Source organism: Leopardus geoffroyi, chromosome A1, assembly GCF_018350155.1.
Source record: "Leopardus geoffroyi isolate Oge1 chromosome A1, O.geoffroyi_Oge1_pat1.0, whole genome shotgun sequence".
Taxonomy (NCBI): domain Eukaryota; kingdom Metazoa; phylum Chordata; class Mammalia; order Carnivora; family Felidae; genus Leopardus; species Leopardus geoffroyi.
In genome coordinates, this window is record NC_059326.1 from 24937092 (window position 1) to 24963046 (window position 25955).

Below are 25955 nucleotides of genomic sequence, written 5' to 3' on the forward strand. Positions count from 1 at the left end.
TAAAATTGTGTGTGTGTGTGTGTGTGTGTGTGTGTGTGTGTGTGTGTGTGTGTTGGAGTTGGGAATGGAGGTGAGTTGTCTTAGACCGATCAGGCTGCCGCTAACAAAATACCGCAGGCTGATGGCTCCAACAAGATAAGTTTATTTCTTGCAGATCTGAAGGCTGGAAGTCCAAGATCAAGGTGTCAGCAGGGTGGGTCTGCCCTGAGGTCTCTCTCCTTGGCTTGCAGATGGCCACCTTCTCACTGTGTCCTCACTTGACATTTTCTCTTTGTGCACATCTCTGGTGTCTCTCTCTTTCCTTAAAAGGACACCAGCCACATGAGATCAGGGCCCCACCTTCATGACTTCCTTCCACTTTAATTACCTTCTTAAAGGCCCTCTTTCCAAACATAGTACATTGTGGGTTAGGGCTTGCATACGTGAATTTTGGGGAGACAGAATTCAGTCCATAACAGGTAGCATTTTGTGAGAACCTCTGGTCTCAAACTTCCTAAGATAGATCCACTCATTTTCTAAGATGTGAAGTTAAACTGCAAAGTGTTGGTAGCTATTGTACAGTGGAAAATCCTTTCTTTCCCATGAGGTCGTAGTGTTTTTTTAATCGCTTTTATGGCGCTAAAATACATATAACGTGAAATTTTTCATTTTAATCATTCAGCACATGGAAGCATTAAGTATATCCAGTCCGTGAAACCATCACCAGTATCCATTTCCAAAAGTTTTCTTCAGCCCACACAGAAGCTCTGTGACCATTCAGCAACGTCTTCTTGTTTCCTACTCACTGCAGTCCCTGTAATGTCTGCTCTACTCTCTGTTCTACGAACTTTCCTGTACTAGATATCTTTTTATTCCAGGGTTCATAGATGAGATAATACTTAAGCTCGAAGGGATCTGGGAGACCAAGCGCTACAGATGAAGCACCTTCAGCTGAGCCAGATGCAATAGCTTGCCCAGATCGCCATGTCTGTTTAGGAGCAAAACAGTCCCGGACTCCAGGGTCCTGACTCCCCATGAATCTTGCTACCGAAATACTTGAAACCTCTAGAATGACATTCACAGAATGAGAGTCTGAGGCTGCTCTGTCCACTGCAGTAGTCACTAGCCGCATGTGGCCCCTGAACACTTGAAATGTGGCTTGTCTGAATTGAGATGTGCAGTGAGTATAAAATACACACCAAATTTCAAAGACTTGGTGTGAAAAAAGGAGCCTAAAGTATGCCGTGAACAATTTTTGTATTGACTGTGTTTGAAAGGCTTGTACTTGGTACCTATTGGGTGAAATCAGTTGTATTATTAAAATAGGTTGTTGTTGGGGCGCCTGGGTGGCACAGTCGGTTAAGCGTCCGACTTCAGCCAGGTCACGATCTCGCGGTCCGTGAGTTCGAGCCCCGCGTCGGGCTCTGGGCTGTTGGCTCAGAGCCTGGAGCCTGTTTCCGATTCTGTGTCTCCCTCTCTCTCTGACCCTCCCCCGTTCATGCTCTCTCTCTCTCTGTCCCAAAAATAAATAAACGTTGAAAAAAAAAATTTAAAAATAAATAAATAAAAAAAAATAAAATAGGTTGTTGTTTCTGAAATACACAGTTACTTGAAAACCTAAATACGTAACTTGCTGTATGTTTCTACGGAACAGCTCTGGTCTGAGGATTCATGTTAGGGGACCACCTGTTCCTTCATCTCTTTGAGGTCCCCCTACTCCTAACATAGACTCTCTACTCTCTAAAACTATATATCAGGGGGAAAAGGGCAGAAGTAATCAAAGGATATGAAACTATCAGAATGGTTGGTCTGATCACATTATTGGTTAAAAATACAAATGGGGGAACCTGGGTGGCTCGGTCGGGTGAGTGTCTGACTCTTTATTTCAGCTCAGGTCATGATCCCAGGGTTGTGGGACTGACTCCTATATTGACTCCATGCTGAGAGTGGAGACTGCTTAGAGTTCTCTCTCTTTCTCTCTCTCAAAAAACAAAAAACAACAACAAAAAAAAAACCCATTAATACAAATGAAATACTTGGAAAGGCCTTGGATGTTTAGCACATATTTTCTTGTGCCGAAAAGAATGTTTCACAAACATTAAGGTTGTCTCTCTTGCAAATAAAAGGCAGAAATCAGAGCAAACTTGAGGCAGGCAGGACCTGTAAGGATAATGGAGTAGACCATGGAACCCCAGGACAAGGGCAACGAGCTTCAGAAACAGCTTGGAACTGGGCCTGGGGGACTGCAGTGAGCTCTGTGAGTCCTTTCTCTCTCCATTCATCCCTGCAAAGCACAATGGGTTTTTGTTTTATTCCAATCCACATGATGATGATGGTGATGATGGTGACCACGACGACGACGCGAGACAAAGACCATGAGGAGGAAAAGCAATGATTACTGAATCTTAGTATTTACAAGGCATCATGCAAAGCACCTCATATACATTGTACTGAATCCTCATGAAATCCACGTTAAATGTATAACTTTTCCATTTAGCAGATAGGAAAATCAAGGTTTAGACAGGTTTAAAACATTTCACCTAAGGCTGTATAGCTATTAAATGGCAGCACCAAGCTTAGGATCAAGCGGTTGGGTGATTAACAATATGCCACTTAGCCTCTTATCGTAAAAGGTCCTAACTGCCAAGAATGTTCACTTTGCATCTCCTGAAACAGCAGTATTTCATTCATAGGGTTGCCAAGAGGAGTGAATGAGATACTGTGTGTAAATCTTAGAGTTCGGGTCAGCTGGTGTTTTCTTTGTTCTAGAGTGCAGCTGGACTGACGCTAGGATCTTCCTCTCGATACCAAGTTATCAGCGGAGGGATTCAGAGTGAGAGAACACAAGTTAGGGACCTAGTTCAAGATTAGTCAACTGTTTCCAGGCGGGAATAATGTTTGGGGTCAGAGGTGGCTCCCTGAGGCTCCACCCCTGTGAATTAAAGAAGAAAGGCGAAGGGGTAGGAGGCAGGCTACCATCCAAAGTGATGTATACTATAATTTCTCAAAAGGATGAATAAACATTACTCTGGCCCCGAACATTCCATCTTCTTTTATTTGCCGTAAACCTCCTTAGCAAGTTGCAAGTAGTATGGAAGGCAGACTTGTATAGTCTGAGTTCCCAAATGAGACTCCTTTTATGGACCACATTGATTAGTAATTTTTAAACTACAAATATCAGAAAAACCAAGCTCACACTGGATTAAAGAAAATGGGGTTTCTAAAAAAATGGGGTTTCTTTATCTCACAGAACCACAAGTTTGGAGGCAGGGCTGACATCTCTGAGACGTCCTTAGCCACTTTCACAAAGGGTGCAAGATGGCTGTCCCCAGGCAGCGATTGTTGGGGTGTTTGTTCTGAGGGCATAGAAACATCTGCTTCAATGGAAACACAAATATGTTCTTTACAGAGCTCTGTCTAATCCATTTCTCTAAAAGTTTTACACCATGGATATTAGGAGGATGCATTGTCAGGGAAATCACAAATTACAATGGCGTTTGCTAATCCCACTCTATCCATTTCACTTCAGGGGAAGGTGCATCAAGTTTCTCTTGCGCGGAAACCTACTGTGGCCCTTACCCTGAGTCAGAGCCAGAAGTGAAGGCAATGGCCAATTTCTTGAGAAAAAACATCAACCACATTAAGGCTTACATCAGTATGCATTCATACTCCCAGAAGATAGTGTTTCCATATTCCTATAATAGAAGCAAAACCAAAGACCATGAGGAGCTGGTAAGTGCTACTCAATTATCTTTTTTTTCATTGGCATTTCAGAAATAAAATAATACCAAGTTCAAGAACCAAAAACTGTGGGAAAAATTTTCTCCTCTGGAGGACAGATGGAAAGATGCTTTCTGTTTTGATCTCGTTCTGCTGAGAGTCACCCTGGGTCAGGATTCACCGAGGGAATGTAAAGAATGGGTCCTATTCTGTGGACAAGAACTTCAGTCCAGCAAATGGGTATCTAAGAAAATAACTGACATACTGCTTGAAGGTCAGGGGGAACCATTCCCCGTGGAACTGATCTACATATAAAGCCCTAACAGCAAGGACAAGAGTCTCTGGAATTGTGGGTCTGCTTTGTGGTACCTCGCTTTCAACAACAGATAGATCAAGTCCTGGTACCACACTCATTAATTTGATATCAACGTTGGGAATTGTGTGCACACTGCCCTCTCTAACCCCCAGCGGTTTGGTCCTAGTAAAAGCACCTCCAATTTCAACACTGAAGCGAGACCCCCCCCCCACCTTTTTTTGGAATGTAGTGAATGATACAGAAGTTCAAAGAAGACTCATTTTGTCTGCTAACCCCTCACTCCTTTTTGGTCCCAGATGTCCTATGTTTGGGTTGATGGCAAAGAATGCAAGGGTTCTTGATGGATTGTAGCTGGGATTGGCCGAATTCTCACCGCAGATGCCTTCCAGACAATGGAAGGGTTATGACAACAGTCTGATTCTTGCCCAAGTTCTGATCTTTATGTCGTGTTCTGTTTCTTACTCATTTTATTCTGGCTCTCTTTCCTCTTTCTCTTTTTATGTTTTTAAATTTGTATGTTTTTGTTATTGAAGTATAGTTGACATACAATGTTATGTTAGTTTCAGTTGTACAACATAGTAATTCCATAATCTATGCATTATGTTCACTGCAGTAAGTGTAGTTACCATTTGTCACTCTATGACATTATCACAATATTATTGACTATATTCCCTATGCAGTATTTTTTAACCCATGACTTATTTATTTTATTTTATTTTATTTATTTTTTTTCAACGTTTATTTATTTTTGGGACAGAGAGAGAGAGAGAGCATGAACGGGGGAGGGGCAGAGAGAGAGGGAGACACAGAATCGGAAACAGGCTCCAGGCTCTGAGCCATCAGCCCAGAGCCTGACGCGGGGCTCGAACTCCCGGACCGCGAGATCGTGACCTGGCTGAAGTCGGACGCTTAACCGACTGCGCCACCCAGGCGCCCCGACTTATTTATTTTATAACTGGAAGTTTGTACCTGTTAATTTCCTTCACCTATTTCATCCATCCTCCCAACCCCCTCCCCTCTGGCAACCACCAGTTTCTTCTCTGTATTTATGACTCTGTTTCCATATTTTTGTTCATTTGCTTTGTTTTTTAGATTTCACATGTAAGTAAAATCATATGGTATTTGTCTTTCTCTAACTTATTTCACTCAGCATAATTCCCTCTAGATCCATTCATGTTGTTGAAAATGGCAAGATCTCATTCCATTTTATAGCTGGGTAATATTTCATTGCGCGCGCACACACACACACACACACACACACACACACATCTTTATGCATTCATCTATCAACGGATACTGAGGTTACTTCCATAACTTGGCCATTGTAAATAATGCTGCAATAAACATAGGATCATGTATCTTTTCAAGCAAGTGTTTTCATTTTCTTTGGGTAAATACCCAGCAGTAGAATTACTGGATCATATGATATTTCTATTTTTAATTTTTGAGGAACCTCCATACTGTTTTCCACAGTGTTCACCCCGATTTACATTCCTATCAAACAGTGCGCGAGTAATAGCCATTCTGACAGGTGTAAGGTGATATTTCAGGTAGTTTTGATTTGCATTTCCCTGATATATGGTGATGTTGAGCATCTTTTCATGTATCTGTTCACCATTTGTATGCCTTCTTTGGAAAAATACCCATTTAGGTTCTCTGCCTATTATTTAATTAGATTATTTGTGGGGTTTTTTTGTTTGTTTTTTGTTTTGGGGGTTTTTGTTTGTTTATTTGGCTGGTTTTGGTGTTGGTTTTATGTCCTGGTTCTCTTACAAGAATAAACTATAGCCACATTAAGGGCTAGCAGTGGCTGATGACAAATATAATGTTATTTGCACTTCCTGAAAATAGCTCATTTAGAACATAAACGTGCTTGATGTTTGCAATTCTTTCTTCTTCTCAAAGGAAAACTTTTAAGGAAAGCTCCTTTATTGGTGTCATCCTTGAAGAAACGAAAGGATATTTATCATGATTTGGAAATAGAACTAGTCTGATTTTCCCTTATTCTTGGATTCCTGTTGTCACACGTATTTTGTTGAGTTATTTGGTGTAAAGTATTGTGTTTGGCGGACACTGATGAAAGATGCATTCGGTAGGACCCTGCCCTTTAAGAGAACATGATATGGTTAGGGAGCTCAGCCATGAGCAAATGTTACAAGCAGCTATATTTGGGAGGCAGTGACTACTAAATAAGTTGGCCCAGATGGTGGATCCTCAGTTCTGACGGGGCTAGCATGGGGGTGGCCTCATGAACCGATTCAGAAGGAAATGCTAGATACGCTTGGGGCTAAAGTCCCTGTCCCTGAGGAATTTCTCATCTCTTAAAGGGCGACATACTATCAAGAAAACATAATAATAAAGGGCGATTGACATCAAAGGACTGATACACTTTCAGCCAGAAATGGAAAGACAGGAATTCTATAGGCAGACCAGGAACGGAGGACATTCAAAGTGGAGGAGATGTGTCCCTGCAGAAAGTGTGTTCAGGGCACCCTGTGGGTGTGAGAGTAGAGAGTGACGCCATCAGAAAGTAGATGTGGTCCGCTTGTTGGCATGTCAGAATAAATTTGTGTTTTGTTCTGTAGACACTGGAGGTCCATTACAATTTTTTTGAACAAAGGAGGGGTACAACATAATATGCGCTGATACTCCTCTGGGTTATTCAAGAGAGTGACAGCGGATGCTAGCCTGAACTTCGCAAAAGGTCTGGATAAGCTAGAAACAAATGTAGTGGAACAACAGACTTACTTATTAGCCTGCTCCACACTGGGCACATGATCTGTCTTATGTGATGAGTCTTTAGTAGTTATTAGGCATTTTACCCAAGAAGAGAATGGAGTTTGCGAGAAGGAAACGAAGTAAGCATTAGGTATATGTAGTATTTACACAGGTTGCATTTAAAGTTTGGTGATGCTTTTGTGTAGGAATAGGGTAACCCCAGGCGGTTTGCCTTTGGAATACAGTTATACTTCATTGTATATAAGAAATGAACTCCTAAAAAATGCATGTGAGAATTATTTTTTCTTCAAGTTAAATCAAATTTTCAATGTACTAGAAGAGTCTATGGTTAATGCCACCCAACTGTGATTTCCATAAAAGTTTATTTATTCTTACTATGCAGATTTTTCATATCAACAGTTTTCTCTAGCTTTATTCAGATATAACTGATGTTTAACATCATGTAAGTTTAAGGTGTACAATGTGATGATGTGATACACTTACACATTGTTTAGCTGGAAATTTAACTGGAAATTTATAAAATTTTTTTTTCAACGTTTTTATTTTATTTTCGGGACAGAGAGAGACAGAGCATGAACGGGGGAGGGGCAGAGAGAGAGGGAGACACAGAATCGGAAACAGGCTCCAGGCTCTGAGCCATCAGCCCAGAGCCCGACACGGGGCTCGAACTCACGGACTGCGAGATCGTGACCTGGCTGAAGTCGGACGCTTAACCGACTGCGCCACCCAGGCGCCCCTGGAAATTTATATAACCAACACTCCCCCAATTCATTCACCCTCACCCCCCTAGCAACCACCAATATACTTTCTTTTTCTTCACCTACACAGTTTGATTCATTTATTATATGATGATTTTTTTAAAGAAACTTCTACTTGTCCTGCTCCAAAGCTGCACATTAACTGAAATTTCATATTCTATTGATTTCAGTCTCTCGTGGCCAGTGAAGCAGTCCGTGCTATAGAGAATACTAATAGAAATACCAGATATACACATGGCAGTGGTTCAGAAAGTTTATGTAAGTATTTCTTCTTAACATCTTGGAGAAATGTGAGCTACTAAAGAAATCCGTGTGTTTGGTTTTTCTGTGTGGATTTAATTTTTCTAAATGGAATCTTTAAACCAGGTCACACATAAAATAGTTGGATTATGACAATTAGAAATGGAAGCATAATAGCTATGACAGCACTGAGCAAGGCTATATTAATAAATGAATACACTAAAGACAAAATGGTATTTAAGAAATCGTGTTCATTGCTACAGAGTAGAGATTATAGAATTGTCATCATAGTAGTTGAGTGAAGGAGGAAAGGTCCTAAAGGGTTAAAAGAATGTGTAAGATGCCAATGGCCACCGTGTAAGGTTGCACAGGTTGAACACTATACAAATCTGAGGAACACTCTTTACATTAGATGCTTGATAGTGACAGGCGGTGCTCACTAGAGTACATTATAGTTAAATGTCTTTTGCTGTATCACACTGATGATAGCTCATATACGGCAAACTCTTAAGAAATATTTTAAAATTTAATTTCTGCTGGCAGATATTTATTGGGGGACTCCTTTTTACCCACATTGGGAAGACAGATAATGATTTTTATCTTTTGAAACTGGAGGGGGAGATGGAGAAAGAGGAAGAGAAAATAAACATGTCACCAGGTGTCCACAAACTGCGACCCACAGGTCAAATTCAGCTTACTGCTTGTGAGGCACAGGCCTGTGAGATAAGAACAGTTTTTCCATTTTTTAAATGGTTGAGGGAAAAAAACACAAAATAGCGAGATTTTGTGACACGTTAAAATTATATTAAATTCAGATTTCAGTATCCAAAAATAAAGTTAAAAAAAATTTTTTTGCACTTATTTGTTTTTGAGAGGCAGAGAAAGACAGAGAGTGAGTGGGGGAGGGGCAGAGAGAGAATGAGACAGAATCCAAAGCAGGCTCCAGGCTCTGAGCTGTCAACACAGAGCTCGACGCGGGGCTCGAACCCACAAACTGTGAGATCATGACCTGAGCTGAAGTTACACGCTTAACCAACTGAGCCACCCAGGCACCCCCCAAAAATAAAGTTTTATCTGAACACAGACACACCCATTTATTTATGTATTGTCTATGATAGCTTTCATGACAGTAGTATCGAATAGTTTTATGACATAATTTGTGGCCCACAAACCCTAAAGCATTTACTATCCGGTCCTTTACAGGTTAAATTTGCCAATCTCTGATGTAAACAACTAAATAGTAAAATAAGAGTATAACCCCATCGATATGTGAAGAATATAAGATAGTCTTAAGGGTTTGAGGATGACTGCAGGAGAGAGAGGTTACTTAGCTAAAGTGACCTAGGAAGGTCTCTCTCTGTGGGTGACACTTCTGGGAGACCTACCTGACAAGTGGCTGCCCAACAATGGTGTCAGGGGAAAACCAAGGAGAGGAAATGGCTTGTGTAAAAGCCCTGAGGCAATATTCAAAACCTCAAAGTTTTCTTTAACAGGTATGATCTACGGGAGTAGAAAAATACATTCAGCTTAATAATCACATTCCTATGATTTTCAATAAATTGCTTTACCCCTGGATGTCCTATTAGTAGAAAGTCCAGAATCTTCCTCTTCCTCCTCAACTACCCCTAAAATGTCTCACCACAAAGTGGGGCCAGATTGGTCCACATGGTGTGTCTGTCTCTTGATGTCACTGGTCCACTGTTACCTTTGCTGACCCAGGTCCTTGCTCTGTCGGAGAGGCACCCCACAGCCTCCTTTCACAATTCAGAGCTTTCTTGATTCCCATTCTCTTCTCTACCATTGTTCCCCAAAGCATAACCATAGATCCTCAGGGCTGAAGAGCTTTAAAAGTAACTTTCTGTTGTGGTGAAATCAGTCTATCTCTACATACTCTTTCATTCATTCATTCATTCATTCATTCATTCATTCAGTATACATCTGTGTGGTTGTGTGCATAAGCATGAGAAAATGGCTAGAAGAAGAAATGCCAAATATTGATAGTGGTTGTTCTGAATAACTTATTTAATCCACTGCTGATGGATATTTTTCGGTATTATAAACAATGCTTTGGTAAATACCTTTGTAGTTAATTCAAGTATAGGTATAGAAAGAGGCAAAAATGATCACTTTACACGTTACATGATTGTCTACCTGGAAAACAGTAGAAATCAACCAAAAATATTAGTAACAATCAAAAGTTGAGTAATGTTTGGGACACCTGGGTGGCTCAGTTGGTTAAGTGTTCTGCTCTTGATTTTGGCTCAGGTCATGATGTCATGGTCACAAAATTGAGCCCTGAGTGGGGCTCCACGCGGGTGTGGAGCCTGCTTAAGATTCTATCTCTCCCTCTCCTTCTACTACTCCCCTGAGTGCACATACACACTCTGTCTCACAAAACAAAACAAGAACACAAAAGTTGAGTAAGGTGGCTGACTATGAACTTACAGAAATCTAAAGCCCTCTTCTATAAAAATAATAATAATAATCAGGTAGAAAATAAATACCCCTCTATATGTAGATACACATCGCACATATATATATACATTCAGATATATATACATATATGTGAATTCATTGTTGAATGCATATATGTGTCTACACACACAAATAAATCCATATATCTACATGAAAAACCCAGCAAATTTTACTGGTAACCATAAAAGAAAATAAATAAAAGGAGAAATGCAGCACGTTTTTGAGTGGGAAGACAATATAAAAATGTGTCAGTTGTGCTAAATTAGTCTGTATATTTAATGCAATCCGAATGAACAGTTAAATGACTTTGAACTTCATTTGAAAGAATAAAGTTGGTAGATGAGCTCGTAAAATTCTGAAAAATGAGGCTAATAGGAGAATTTGCCCCAACCAGGTATTAAGGCACATCATAAACTTGTAGTAATTGAGACTGTGGAACAGAGCCTGGGAGAAACAGATCAACAGAAGGGAGTAGGAAGAACAGAAAGACACTTAAATACATAAGGACGTCTAGTATCTCATAAAGGAGGCACTTCTAAGAATGTTATTCAATTGGGGCGCCTGGGTGGCGCAGTCGGTTAAGCGTCCGACTTCAGCCAGGTCACGATCTCCTGGTCCGTGAGTTCGAGCCCCGCGTCGGGCTCTGGGCTGATGGCTCAGAGCCTGGAGCCTGTTTCCGATTCTGTGTCTCCCTCTCTCTCTGCCTCTCCCCCGTTCATGTTCTGTCTCTCTCTGTCCCAAAAATAAATAAATGTTGAAAAAAAAATAAAATTAAAAAAAAAAAAAAGAAGAATGTTATTCAATTAATAGGGTTGGAGAATCTGACAACTTACTTAGAAAAAGAAATTAATTGATTACTAACATGTCTTTCTCCAAATTACATTCCACATAAAATATTCTAAGATAAATACTCTGCCATAAACCAAGTCAAAAGCGAAAGAAGCAAATAAAAAAAAGTTTACATATTACACAAGGCAAATAACACTAATATTGCTGTTATAAACAATCTATAAAGTGAATCGAGTAGAAAAATAAGCAAAATATACACTAGAAAAATCGAGTAGAAAAATATATAAAGATGGACAATAAATATAGCAAATAAAATGTCCAATTCAGCGGTAATCAAAGAAACAAGGCGATTTTATGGTATTTTTCACCCATAGAATTGCCAGAAATGCATGATTCCTGTGGATGGTATGGGAAGGGAAGTGGGCATATTCATACCCTGCTAGTGGAGGTGTAAATTGGTTCAATTCTTTTGAAGATTATTTGGCAACATGTAGCATAATTGTAAAAAGTACATACTCTTAGGCTGGTAAATCTGCTTCTAGGAAAGAATATTCCAAAGAAGCAAAGAAGCAATTAGTGAAAACCAGAAAGTTCATTGTAAAGTTGTTTATACTAATTAGAAATCAGAAAAAAATCTAAAGGTCTCCAAGTAAATAATTATTATATCCAGCTTTATAGTGTAGTGCTATGAGATCATGAAAAAATGATATTATAGATTTGAAGTCATTAAGACATAAATATGGTCAGAGAGATCATGTTTAGAAATGTTACAGGGGCACCTGGGTGGCTCAATCGGCTAAGCGTCTGACTCTTGCTTTCAGCTCAGTTCATGATTTTGCAGTTTGTAAGTTGGAGCCCCATGTCTGGCTCCCCACTGCTGATGGTGTGGAGCCTGCTTGGGATTCTCTCTCTGCTCCTCCCCCACTCTCTCTCTCTCTAAAAATAAATAAACTTAAAAAAAGAAGAAATGTTACAACACTTCATGTATAGGATGATCTTATTTATGTAGGAAAAAATTATGTTAAAGCATGCACTGAGGGGAAAAAAAGACACTAAAATGTTAATAGTGATTACTACTCTTTTGGCAGGGTTATGGGTAATTTCTTGCTTAACCTGTTTTTCTTCAGTCTCCATTTTCTACCAGAGACTTAGATTACTTAATAATCAGAAAAAAAGCAGAGCTATTTTTAATTTTAGGGGGGAAAATTCCATTTTGTTAGTTAACTTGAAACATTGTATTTCAAAAAGTAATTTCTTTTTTCTTCTTGTAGACCTAGCTCCTGGAGGTTCGGATGACTGGATCTATGACTTGGGCATAAAATACTCGTTTACAATTGAACTTCGAGATAAAGGCAAATATGGATTCTTGCTGCCAGAGCGTTACATCAAACCCACTTGTACAGAAGCTCTTGCTGCTGTCTCTAAGATAGCTGGGCATGTCATCAAGAATGTTTAATACTCTTGATTTTTCCACTCTTCTCCCATATTTTAATTTACCGATTCCAACAAGACTAAATCATCGTACCAATTCTTTTTAAAGTTTTATCCGTAGTTTTGAGAAAAGCTTTTTCCTATTCCTTGGTTTTGTCAAAGAAAAGGCCAAAATAAATGCTACCTTAAAATTAAGGCAGAAAAGGGCTCACAATGCTTTTTTCTTTCTAAAAAATATGTAAGAGGCTAGATACGAATTTTTTTTCTTTGATTAAGGACGTTTGACCACTGACCTCAAGCAATTTTAATAACTAGTTTCTTGCAGATCATTGGACCACAAAAGGAAAGGTGGTTAGGACATTAAAGATTTCTGCTCCAAATTTTCAACGAACTGCCTTGCGCCTTTAAAAACACAACCGTGTCTCGTTTGCTCTACAGTAATAAGCGAAGGCCCAGAAAGCGGAGGAGGGTCAACAACAGTACAAACACCGTCTATCACCGCTCAGTGCACATTGCTGAGCACACGAATGAATGGCTGTTAGTTATTGTCAACAACAAATGTGGCATTTTGTGCATTTACTACAGCTGTTTATTGTAAGACATCATATAATAAAAGGCGTAAACTCTTTCTCTTAGATTCACTTTTTATTGGCAACTTTGGCTCCCCCCCTGGCTCGGGCACGCCTCTCCGGGGGTCTCTCACCAAGCACAGACGTGATGATTTTCCCCGGCACTCCTAGAAGCCGACATTACGCCCGGGGGCGTGTCTCCGAAGGGGCGGTGCCTGCGCGCTGACGACTAATCTGGAGGCCGGAAGCTGCCGCGGTCTAGAGGGGATCAGGGCAAACACTTGACTTCCGGTGGCGTTTTGAGTCGGTTCTCCTAGCGGCCTGGTAGTGTTTTCGTTTCCTTTTCTTACTCTCCAGTCTCTCTTCGTTCTTTTTCTTCCTACGTGTCAGTCTCACTTGACCCTGGCGAAGCGGCGGGCGGGTTCTGCTTCTCAGCCACCCCGGGGGCCCGTCGCCAGCGGAGGGCCGGTTCCCGGGAGTCGCGCGCGCACCTCCTTCTCCGCGTCGTCGTCTTCCCGGGTCCAGGCGCGGGGACAGAGAGTCGCCTCCCCCGCTCCTCGGAGCGGTGGTGGCGGTAGCGCCTCCCGACTGAGCTTGCGACAGGAGCTCGGGGAGGAGGTAAGCTTGAATTGTGTGAATTGGTGTGGGTATTGGGGGAAAGGCGTCGGGCGGACCCGGGATGGGGAGGCCCCGAGTTGTCCTACATCCCCGCTCGGGTCACGTCAGGATTTTTAGCTCTCCTTCAGCATCCCACACTTCACCGTGCAATAGCTCCTTCGGCTCAGGCTTCGTTTCTCCCTCTTGTACTGATTCTGACGAGTTTGTCTACGGAGTCGGGTCTATTCAGACAAAAGGCTGTGCCGGGACACTACCATTTGTGGGCTTGGGAACCCTTGGCGCAGTATTCGCATTTGTATAAGCTGGAAGCGGGCAGGAATATGGTCTTAGATTTAGAGGCTCCCTCTTACGCATTCCAGATCTATTAGGAAAAATTATCTTGCTGTTGGTTGTATTTGGTCTTGCTTATTGCCCGACAGTGGTAATTTAGAGATTTGGGTCCTGGAGGTTGAGGAGTGCTGCTTTATCTTTACATTCCTCGGTAGTTACTTTTGGCAACCTATCTGTCAGAAGCCGGGGAAAGTGGAGCGAAAGGAGAGGGTCTGTTGTTTGGCATGATCTCTTTCCAAAACAGGTTAAAATAATTTATGTGGCTGGAAAATTATTCAAAGTTGGTATTACTTGAATGATAGTGGTAGGGTCTTGTTTGTGGAGCGTAGCGGCTTACGCTTTTGGGTTATATTACAAAGTTTTCAGATAATTTGAACCACTCTGAAAATTATAGACGTATATTATCTGAGACATTTTGGGGTTTTTTGAAAAAAACAATTTTAAAAGTTTGGAAAGTATCTTCACACTTCAACTTTTCAAAGACAGTGACACCGTTGCAGTTAATCTAAATGTTTATGGTGCCAGTTAGCGGAATCTAGTTCTGTAATATTTGAAATGACTGGCTTTAGTACCTAAGCGACAATATTTTGGAGAGTTTTGTGGATATAATCTGTAGATTTTAATATATTTTCCAATTCTTACTGAAATATTAAGATTATATCATGACAATTTAAACAAGAGACTACTAAGAATATTGATGCTGGTATATAGCAGTTTGTGTCTGTAAAAATAGTTGCACCATGAAACTTAGACTTTTATCGTGTGGATCTGTTACGACCCAGTTTTATCAAATGCATGCCTCTTACTGGCTTCCTAATCATTGCTGATTCGAAATGAATGTTGATTGCATATTTAAGATATGCAAATCCAATTTTCATATTAGTAAATTAATACTAAAATCCATAAGTGATGCTATTTCCACTTATGTACAAGTTATTAGAATTTTTACAAGTTGTCAGTGTTAATTTGTATTACAGTATGCATTGGCAGTTAAATTAGATAGCAAAATTGTTTAATTTACATTTATTTGAAGAATTGGTTTTTAGTGGATGTTTCCCCCACTTCCTCCAACCCCACTCTCCATTTCATATAGAGTTGGAGCTAGTTAGCAACAGTTGAAAATTAACTGGTGTTGCTGTAGAAAGTGTCTTTATACTTTTTTGGTAGTGTGTATGTTGCAGTTTAATTTATTTCACTTTATCCTAGTTGCCAGCATTGGCTATTCTCTGTGCATAGTCTTTTTTAACAAATTGTTTTTATTGCACTGTGCTGCAGTATTGCCTTGCTCATAGAAGTGTAGTCAATTTAGTTCTGTTAGTTTTGTTTGGAATTCAGTTTGGAATTGTTTTAGTCTATTTACAAGTAACATGCAAGGTTGTTTTAGAAAGTTCTTTTTAAAAGTATTCTCCCAGATTATGCATCAAATACGTTTCTAAGGTCTGTTTTTTCTTTCAAAAATATGAACTATAAATATGAAGAGACCTTATTTTTAATATAAGCCTTTTAATTTTAGAACTTCAGTGGGTAGGGGTTTCTTCTAGTACCAGTTAGTACATTTATGTAGTTTTAATTGTTTAATTATTTGACAGTTTCCTAATATGCCACGACTCATCCAGATTAAAATAATTTATGTTTTTGTTTGTGCTAAGGAAAGTTGAGGCCTCAAAAAGATGTAATTAGGGGCATCTGGGTGGCTCAGTTGGTTATGCATCTGACTTCAGCTCAGGTCATGATGTCGCAGTTCGTGAGTTTGAGCCCCGTGTCAGGCTCTGTGCCGAGAGCTCAGAGCCTAGAGCCTGCTTCTGATTCTGTGTCTCCCTCTCTCTCTGCTCCCCCCGCCCCCCACCTTGTGCTCTCTCTCAAAAATAAATAAAAACATTAAAAAAAAGAAGATGTAATTCTGTATTGTAGTGAGGATACTAGAATTGATACATGTTTTATTGACACAATTTTAGTATTTAGGCTTCAGGAATAATTAATAATTTAAAAAGAGGTTTCTATATGTTTCTCCTTTCTTAGCCATATTTATGTAGTATGTAGCTTTGAGTACATTGTCATATTTGTAAGTTTTGGGGGAAGAGGGGGGACAGTTTCCATTTATTAAGACCCTCTTTTGTTATATTTTAATAGAGTCAAACTTTGTGTCCCCTGTTTTTCTTTTTTCAGTTGAAAAGATATGAAAATTTTGATATTTATTTACTGTGCAAATAGAGGGGAGAAATAGGAAAATAACTCAATAGACTTTCACCAGTGTCACCTGGGCTTTGATAATGATGGTGTTTGGGAAAGACTTGATGATGTGGGTAAAAGTGTGATGACAGTTTGAAATCAAAGAATAATTTGAAAACAAATCTGGGGGGAGAGCTTTTAAAGTCTCTGAGATAGGGAAGACTTTAATATTTACATTTTTAATTTCCTTGTTTCTAACTTTTCTCATATACTTTGAAGCATTTGCTTATTGAAGCGCGTTCAGATGTTAATTGAAAAAGGTTTTTCCCCCCTCAGTCATATCTATATTTTATTCTGTTATGGTGTTTTTTTTTCTTTTTTTAAAGTTATTTGTTTATTTGAGAGAGGGGGGGGGAGAGGGAGAGAGAGAGAGAGAGAGAGAGAGAGAGAGAGAGAGACTGCACAGGGGAGGGGCAGAGAGAGAGAGAATTCCAAGCAGGCTCTGCACTGAGCAAGGCTCGAATTCACAGATGGTAAGATCAGGACCTGAGCCGAATCAGGAGTTGGACCCTTAACCAACTGAACCACCCAGGTGCCCCTCTGTTGTGGTATTTATTTGCCTTTGAGGGCCCAAATTTTTAGAATGAAAATTCTAATTAAGTCATATTAATTGGTAACATACTTTTAAAGTAATAAATTAATATATATGAGTAAGTGCTTTTCATGTATTGCAGGTTTGTGTATATATTTAGACAAACAGGATTTAAAACATATTTTGTCTTCCTTGCAAACATGAAGCATTTTGTCTATGCCAATCATGAATGTTTCAATAATAATATTTAGGTAACTTATTATTGATGACTACTGATGGAAGTTCCTAGATAGATGGTCGAAAGAATTCCTATTCCTTTCAATTAGAAAAGTTCAAGTCCTACTTTTTCCCTTTGCCTCAGATTTTTTTTTTCTGTCCACGACCTCCCTATAACATAGACTTGGTGTTCAAAGTCAGTGCAGGTTTGAGAGGAGGTCTGATACTGTTGGATGCTGAGAATATGACTTTTATTTCTTTGCTGTTTTCCCCTAAGTTGGGAGACTCAACAGTAGCTAAAAGTAAAGTTCTAGTGATAATCACTACGTAGGTGAATCTTGACTAGTTCTTGATGTCACCGGTACAAGCAGCTTTGTCTCTGTGGGAAAGAGTGACAAGAATACAAGAAGGGGTGTACGATTCAGTCATTAGTCCTCACTTGAATATCTTTGACATATAGTCTGAACCTTTTGAAATCTTCAAAGTTGATGTTAATGATCTAGCATTAGAGAGAAGCTGTGGTTTTCAGTGGTAGGTCAGGGGGGTAGTGGAGTCCTGATCCAAGCAACAGATTACAGAGCAGGAAGGAGCCCTCAGAAAAACAAGAAGGGAGATGCTAGATGACCAGTGTTGTAGGTATAATAATAAATAGCTTCTTGCCTCGATTATGGAAAGCACTACCATTAATTTTTTTTTTTTTTTTTTTTGGAGGAGGGTGTGTTGGAAGTGTTGGCATGCGGAGATATATAGGAGTTTTGTGAGCAGAACTATTTCCTTTGAGAGTGGAGGGAAATACGTTAAGGTTAGGGTTAGTCTTCTTGAGGCAGTGTGGTGGGGTGGTGTGCCCGTTTTCCAAGTTCTAAATAACTGGTAATAGCTAATAAGGAACTTCTAGAACTCCTTCAATTTTAAGTTTATTAATAAATGTTTTAAAAAATTGAATTAGTGAGTGAGGATTATAATGTGCATCTATGTATTAGTACTTATAATAACATATAATGAAACTTTAAATATGCTTTTGTTCTACGTTCCCTATATATTTTGTGACATACTCACTTTTTATTGCCTCCTGCTCTGATATAAATTGTAAAAAAGTGGTTTTCTCAGTTAATCAAAGCTCTATGTTTTCTAGATCTTTCCTCAGCTCCCTTTATCTTGGCTTTCAGCTCTCTAAAGAACATTTTAGTTTGGTAAATCAAATGGGTACATGAAATTTTACCAACTTTTACTCTGTAAATTCTCATTTGGGCTGAGAATGAAATCAAAGATTATCTTACAGTAGTAACTGTTGGATGTACAGTTGGCTGTAAAGTTCCTTACTCAGAGAACACTTGACACATATGTGATTTCATGTTGCAGCAAATTCTTATTTATGGGACACTCTATGCTAATTTTTAAAAATTTGTAACTAAAATTATTTTCTGAATTCTTTGAATCACTAAATATTAATTAATAAAATGGTTGTATTTTATATTAAAGAATAAGACTGTACCTTTTTTTCCAATTTAAAACTACTCTATCATTTCCTATTTTTCTCTTGGTTCATTATCTTTTGTTCATTTGTCAAATGTTGTCCTTATTCTTAGGATTCTTTTAAAAATGTGACCTGAAAAGAAGTATCTAACTAAACCAAATATTGTTTATAATTTTTTTAAAGTTTTGATTTGGTACTCTCATGATTTAATTTCCTTTCAAATTATATATCTTTATTTTGAAACCACATTAAAGAGCTTTTTGAATTTGTGAACTTTATGGAGACCAGTTCTATACCAAATGGAACTTTTGCCTCTTTGGCTGCGATTGTTCATTCTAGTAACTTTTGACTATTGATACGATTTCAGCTATTTAGATTGTATGAAATTTGAATGGGTTAGTGGCTTTTTTGGAGTCTTAGTTAGGCAGTTCTTACCCAATTCCCAGAGTGATGTACTAAGTTGTTCTAGATCTGGAATTTAATGTTGTTTTCTAATGTATATCATAATACTGTTATCTGACGTTTTCATTTCCAGCTGAATCACCTGATTATATACTTGGATTTGTTTTGTTATGGTTTCAGTTTTAAATGTTTTATTTACTCTTGTAAAATATTTGTACAATTTGTCTTTCTTATTTCTAAATGGTAAGGTAGCCTGTTCATCACTTTTAGCATCTTTGATTTTTATGTCAGTTAGGTATATAAATTATAGAAACATCTTGACTTCTAGTTCTGTAGCCTGTTCCATTTTGAAAGAAAGTCATTTTATCAACATTGACTTTTTTTTAATATGTATATAATTGGAAAATAAATGTCCTTGAATAGACTGTTCTTTTTTAAGGTCTGTAAGGTGGAGAAAATACTTAAATAGTTTTCACTTTTCTCCCAAGCTGCTTTTTGGAATATACCTAATGTCATGAACCGTATAAAGCATAATTTCTGCTATCACCTGATCTTATTTCCTGTTCTCTTTGACATAGCTTTTCCCGTTAAGTAGTTGATAGAGAATGATAGTACAACTTTTCCTTGAAGGATAGTTAACTAAGTTTGGAAACTTTTATAAGGAACGTAGAAACTAAACATTTTACAGTGTGTTTTCTGAGGTGGAATGTACTTTGAAAACTGTATGAGTAGAATATTATCCATTCTGCAGAAGAGGTAAAATTGTAGCCAACAGGTTCCAAAGTTGTTATAAATTTACTAAGAGGGTATGCCTTAGAAGATACCAACTGTTTACCTCTGTTTACCTGTGACCTCTCCGATGCCTTTTTTCTCCTGAGAAAAATTCCCCATAATTTTGCAGTGTGATCTACAGCTTTATCTACATGTAAGTTATAGGCTCAGTTAATTTAAAATGGAAGAATTTTACAGTTTTGCCTCTCTCTCTTTTTGGTTAAAGTAGTACAAAATGTCAAAAATTAGAAGGAAGGTCACAGTGGAAAATACCAAGACCATATCTGATAGCACATCCCGAAGACCCAGTGTATTTGAGAGGCTCGGACCCAGCACTGGCAGTTCAGCAGAGGTGAGTTGTCACTAGAACAGTCACAGGGGTTGTCTTATAATCCTATTCTTGAAATACTGATTTGTATCATAAAGGTGAACAGGTTATTGTATTGTAGGAATGTTCACTAAATTTTTAAAACTGAGTAACATAAAGAGGAGTGAGAAGAGTCACAGTTTTCATGTTTTTTTTCCCTGGTATTTTTATTGTTTGGGGGATAATGTATCTCAGGTTATCTGGAGTTTTGGTAGAATTTGTTTTAATTTTGTCCCTGTAGCGTCGTTTATCCAGAAATAAATCTGAAATTTACATAGTAATGTCTGTCTCTTAGACACAGTGCCGTAATTGGCTGAAGACTGGCAACTGCCTCTATGGAAACACATGTAGATTCGTACATGGCCCTTCACCCCGTGGTAAAGGTTATAGCAGCAATTATAGAAGGTAAATTAAGAACTTTGAATTGTTCATATACTGTTAGAAGATGGCTTTTGTAATTTATCTAGTATAAAAATCTGAAATACAAACATATTTGATCAGATTTTCTCTTTTGGTGGTAGATCAACAAGATCTTTCTAGTTGTTAATTTCAAGATTAATAAAATGTATGCTTTAAAATTATTTGCTCAGTATTTACTGTTTTTGCCAACAGATTTTTTTGTATGTATGACTTACCCCCCCCCCCATTATGTATTAAAATGGTTTAAGATAGAATTTTGTGGATTTATTTTTACTGAGGGGAGACTTTTTAACTCTTAAAATATTAAAATTTGAAATGGATATAACTTTAGCTTTTTAAGATGTTCTGAATTCAAATCTTAATGACAAAAGACAATCCACTGCAGACTCTGTAGATTAAAATGCATTTGCCAAATCTCTAAACCGTGTATTAATGTAAAATATGTATTTATATGTGGATAAAGGTACTACTACCTATTTAGAACATCTTTTTTGCCTTTGATAAAGGCAAAGCTAAATGAAATTTTTCAATAAAGCCCTTTTATTTTTCTTTCAGTTCAGTTCACGATTTTGTTATTGTGTTTAAATATGTAACATATGTAAAGATTGTCACAAAAGCAGTTTAAACTTGATTGGTAAACAAATAATTAAGTCATAAAATTGAATGTGCTGATTGCCTTGGCTACAGCAAGAGTGTAAAAATCAAACATTAGCATTTGCAGTTTTTTTTTTTATAAGTGAATTGATGTGTGTGTGTGTGTATAGATTTTGAGGCCTAATAGAATTTAAAATTCAAACTATGAACTGGCTTTCTGTTCATGTAAACATACATTTTAGCTTACTTGTGATGCTGAATACTCTGTTTTATTTGTATTTAGATTGTCATCTGTGCCCTCTGTTAACGTGGGAAAACCACTTTTATATGTTTAAGTGTCTGTATAAATACACACCTGGGTAAAGTGTTTCAATAATTTTAATGTTTTGTTTATGTTATTACCACACTTTAATACATACTTTAATTCATCTGTGAAATTCGTTGTTAACTGACAGAAAATTTTTATAGAAGGGGTAATTTTGAGGAAAATGGGCAGAGAAATTGGCCTAAAATGGAAAAATACAGTGTCATTACTAGACTTGGAATAAAGGAGTTTTTAATTTTGTGCATGTTTTCCCATTTGATAACCCTCTTTGGCTTTGGCTTTTTTTCCTTTTTTTTATAGGGAAGAGAATGTAGTTCGTAATGTGATTCAGAGATGGAAAGAAAACCCGTGTATTTCAGAAATGCTTTTTTAGTCACAAGATATTTAAGTCATTTATTGAGCATTCACTGTATGTAGAGCACTCAGGTGCTGTTTAGGATAGAAACAAGTTCATAATAAATTGTCTTATTATATAAAGGAAACCAGGGCACAGAAGATTTACATGTACATCATAATTAAAATTTAAAGCCTTTAAGTATTGGTTCGTAGTAAGTTTCACTTTCAAGGTCAGATTTAACTGTTAAAGCGTTTAATATAGTCTTATAAAATATACATATAAATATTAATGAGAGCCTGTAACAGGAATTAACTGAATTATTTCATTAATCATTTGTTTTGTATTGATTGATAAAAGAATTGATTTGCTTGATCAACTATTACTTGAAATAGATGTAAATGTCTATGTGATTTCTTTTTATCTTTAAAAATATATATACAGTATTTTTTGTTAGCCAGTGAGGGACATACCACTCCTTGACTTCTGTTGCTCTTTTTTAAAGATCCTCTAGGAATATTCTTTAAAGATAGTGTGTTTTCCATCTCTGCTTTGTTTTCTTACTTAATAATGGTGTGAAAATAATTGGATAGCTGTTTATCGAACTTTCAGTATAAGTTATTAAGGTTTACAGTGTTGAATATAAATATGTATGATTTTCCTTAATTAAAGGAACTCCGCTGCCTAAATCTTGCTTTGAATCCTTTAACTATTTTCTGTTCTGAAACAATATCAAATTTAAGAAGAATTATAAGAATAACAGAAAAATCCTATATTTGCCATGATTCTTGAGGTGGGTAATTCTCAGTTGTTGGCATTGCATCCAACCACATACGTGTATATATGAAAATACCGCTACTGTTGCCTTTTGATTAATTTTACAACGTTGGGGTTTAAAACTTTATCTTCTGACTTTTTACTTCAAATACAAGTAATACATTTATGTGATTTTTAGAAAAACAAGTTAAGCTGTTAATTACAAATGCTTTTTTCTCAGCTCACATGCAGTTTCTTATTCTTATCACTAGTACCTGACTCCCCATGGAATTTTAATGTATACACTTCTGGTTGGTATTGGGAGAAAACTTGTAAGTGATGCTCATATTATTTATATATTAATATTTAAGCTCAAGCAAATTAATTATTTTTCTGAACATTAGGAGCCATGGGCAGTTAGAAAATTTTTATTGATTTGTGAGGTATTTCTGTAAATATAGTCTTATAAGTGTTATATGAATATAGATCTTTGTTGTTTTGTTTTGTTTTTCTTTTGTTTTTGTTTTTTCGGTTCAAAGGTCACCAGAAAGACCTACAGGGGATCTTAGAGAAAGAATGAAGAATAAGCGCCAAGATGTGGACACTGAGTCCCAGAAACGAAACACAGAGGAGTCATCCTCACCTGTTAGGGTAGGAATGAATTTCCCAAAACAAAATTTAATTTCGGTAGTGATTTATTATTTACGTTCCACTCAAAATAGTATCTTGGGTGCTAAATATATGGTAAATATGTAATACCAGGTTATAATGTTTTATGTGAATAATGTAATTTAGAGGAAAAACATCCTCTGGGAAATCTCCTCATTCTCTGAATTAGTTCTTGATGGTAGTTAATTAAGGTGAAGGGAATTGGTTAGCAGAGCCCAAGCTGAACTTCATAGGATTTCTGTATCTTGGTGGGCATCCTGAGCATCTACAAGTATTCTGAAGTTTTCAGAATTCAGTCAGTTGTCCTATCCTGCTTGCTTCTAAGAAAGATTGAAGTGGGTTACAGTAGAACACTTAGAAATTAAAACAGTGAAAGCAGGCGTGGTGGTGATGGAAGCTGAACTAGAGAACTTAGGTGAAGGAAAGCACATGTGACCACAAATTCAGTGGTGAATTTCCTGGTAATGAAGCCAGAAGAGAAATATAATTGATGATTGTATATAATTTGGTGGTTGTATAAGTATATAAATTTATATCAATATATAAATCGATGCTTCAGTATAACTTAATGAATAAAAGAAGACATCAGTTTTTCAGAAATGGAAATCTCTTCCTGAGTTAATTTTTTTTAAGAAATTTATGTGTATGTGTAACAGAATATTGAGATATAACTCACATACCATACTGTTCATCCATTTTAAGTGTACATTTCAGTGGTTTTTTGTATATTCCCAGAGTCAGGCAGCCATCACCACAGTCAATTCTGGAGCATTTTCATCACCCTGAAAAGAAACCCCGTACCCTTTAGTGGTCACACTTGTATCATCTAACTGACCACCAGCCCTAGGTGACCACTATTCCACTTACGATCACTATAGATTTGCCTGCTGTGGATATTTCATAATGCTGGAGTTACGCAATATGTGGTTTTGTTTTTGACTAGTGTCTTTCACTTAACATAGAGTTTTCAAGGTTCATGAAAGACTATAGGATACGTCAATATTTTATTCCTTGTTTTTGCCAAATAATATTCCATTGTATTAACATATCATGTTTATCCATTCATTAGTAGATGAACATTTGGGTTGTTTCCACTTTTTGGCTTTTAGGTATAATGCTGCTATGAACATCCATACACAATTTTTTGAGTGGACACATGTTTTCATTTCTCTTGGATTTATATCCTGGAGTAGAATTGCTGCATCATACAGCAACTCTATGTTTAATTTTTTGAGCAACTGCTAGATTGTTTTCCGAAGCAGCTACACCATTTTACATTCTTGTCAGCAGTGTAGGAGGTTTTCAATTCTCTATGTCTTTATCAGCATTTGCTATTATCTAAGTCGTCGATTATAGCCATCTTAATGGATGTGACGTGGTAATCTAATTGTAGTTCTTGCAATTCCCTGATGGCTAATGATACTGAATATCGTCTCCTGTGCTTATTGGCGACCTGCATACCTTCTCAGGAGACATGTTCATTCAAATCCTTTGCCTATGTTTTAATTGGGTTGTCTTTTTATTGTTGATTTGTAACAACTCTATATATTTAAAAAAAAATTTTTTAACGTTTATTTTTGAGAGAGAGACAGCATGAGTGGGGGAGGAGCAGAGAGAGAGAGAGAGAAAGAAAATCTGAAGCAGGCTCAGGCTCTGAGCTGTCAGGACAGAGCCCAACGTGGGGCTCTGACTCTCAAACCATGAGATCATGACCCGAGCTGAAGTCGGACTGAGCCACCCAGGTGCCCCTTCAACTCTATGTATTTTAGATACAAATTCCTTACATACGATTTTTAAAAGTTTTCTTCCATTCTTTGGGTTATCTTTTTATGTTCTTGATGATGTCCTTTAAAGCACAAATGTTTTTAATTTGATGAAATCCAGTTTATCTGTGTTTTTGTTGTTGTTTGTGCTTTAGGTGTCTTATTTAAGAAACCATTGTCTAATTCAGGGTCACAAAGATTTATGCCGTGTTTTCTTCAAAGAATCTTAGAGCTTTAGCTTTGATCCATTTTGAGTTAATTTTTATGTATGGTCCAGCCTTATTCTTTTTCATGTGGATATCTTAGTTGTCTCATATTATAATCTTTTTATTAAGATTATTGTTTAAACAGAAACGTTTCTGATAATTTAAGCTTTATAGAAGCTTTCCCGTGATTGTCTTTGATCCTTGATAAAAAAGCTGTGTTACAGTTTCACATTATAGTTTGTAGAGACTTTTCTTTGGGAACCTAAAGTAGTGCAGTTTTAAGTTTGTAGCTTCTAACGTCTGATATGATCCATAATACTGCTTTAGAAATCTCAAAGAGTACTTCTCAGCTACAGGTATGTATCAGAAGGTTTTTAGAGGATAGTCTTTTGCAAAATACATGCTGATACTCTACCCCTGATCTACTGAATGAGAGTTTCTGGATAGAGGCTGAAAATTGCATTTTGCATTTTGCAAATTTTGCATATTGCATTTTGAAATAACTGATTATTCAGAATAAGGAGCGAACTTGTGGTTTGCTAGTAATGTGTAATAACCACTTGGGGCGTGGGGAGCCATGCTTTGTAGGATTTGCCAGTTTCTTTGGTGTAAGTACTCCCATCGTGCTCGGTCTCAAGCTGGCAAAGTGATATCACTGAATACAGAGTTGAGAAGAGGTACTCGTTTTCACACCATTATATAGTATTATTCACATGTATGTCACACACAGATGTATATACACATATATAATAAGTGTAATTAACCTCAAGTAAAATGTACTAAAATATTTAGGAAGTGAGTTTCGAATAAGTAGTACCTTTGTTTTTATTATTTAACTGTCAGCTTATATGCTTTAATTTTTTTTTAATTTTCTTTTTTTAATGTTTATTTATTTTGAGAGAGAGAGGGAGAGACAGAGCACGAGCAGGGAAG

At 37.5% G+C, this 25955-nt stretch overlaps 2 protein-coding genes across 18 annotated transcripts in view; both read left to right on the forward strand.

Annotated features, from left to right (window-relative positions):
- Window positions 1-13075, forward strand: part of CPB2 (carboxypeptidase B2) — a 50777-nt gene extending 37702 nt beyond the window's left edge. Inside the window, exons 9-11 of the mRNA XM_045476747.1 lie at window positions 3509-3711; window positions 7683-7770; window positions 12288-13075. Of these exons, the coding sequence (XP_045332703.1) occupies window positions 3509-3711; window positions 7683-7770; window positions 12288-12472 (476 nt within the window). The 3' untranslated portion in view covers window positions 12473-13075. The remainder of the gene's footprint in view (window positions 1-3508; window positions 3712-7682; window positions 7771-12287) is intronic.
- Window positions 13076-13228: 153 nt separating this feature from the next.
- Window positions 13229-25955, forward strand: part of ZC3H13 (zinc finger CCCH-type containing 13) — a 98302-nt gene continuing 85575 nt past the window's right edge. For 3 of the 17 annotated variants that reach the window (XM_045476678.1, XM_045476651.1, XM_045476706.1), the window contains exons 1-4: window positions 13230-13340; window positions 19815-19940; window positions 20251-20360; window positions 22924-23035. In XM_045476678.1, the coding sequence (XP_045332634.1) occupies window positions 19824-19940; window positions 20251-20360; window positions 22924-23035 (339 nt within the window). In that variant the 5' untranslated portion in view covers window positions 13230-13340; window positions 19815-19823. Of the gene's footprint in view, window positions 13635-19814; window positions 19941-20250; window positions 20361-22923; window positions 23036-25955 lie in introns of all 17 variants that reach the window. The other 14 variants (XM_045476630.1, XM_045476659.1, XM_045476686.1 and 11 more) reach the window with 9 other exon arrangements.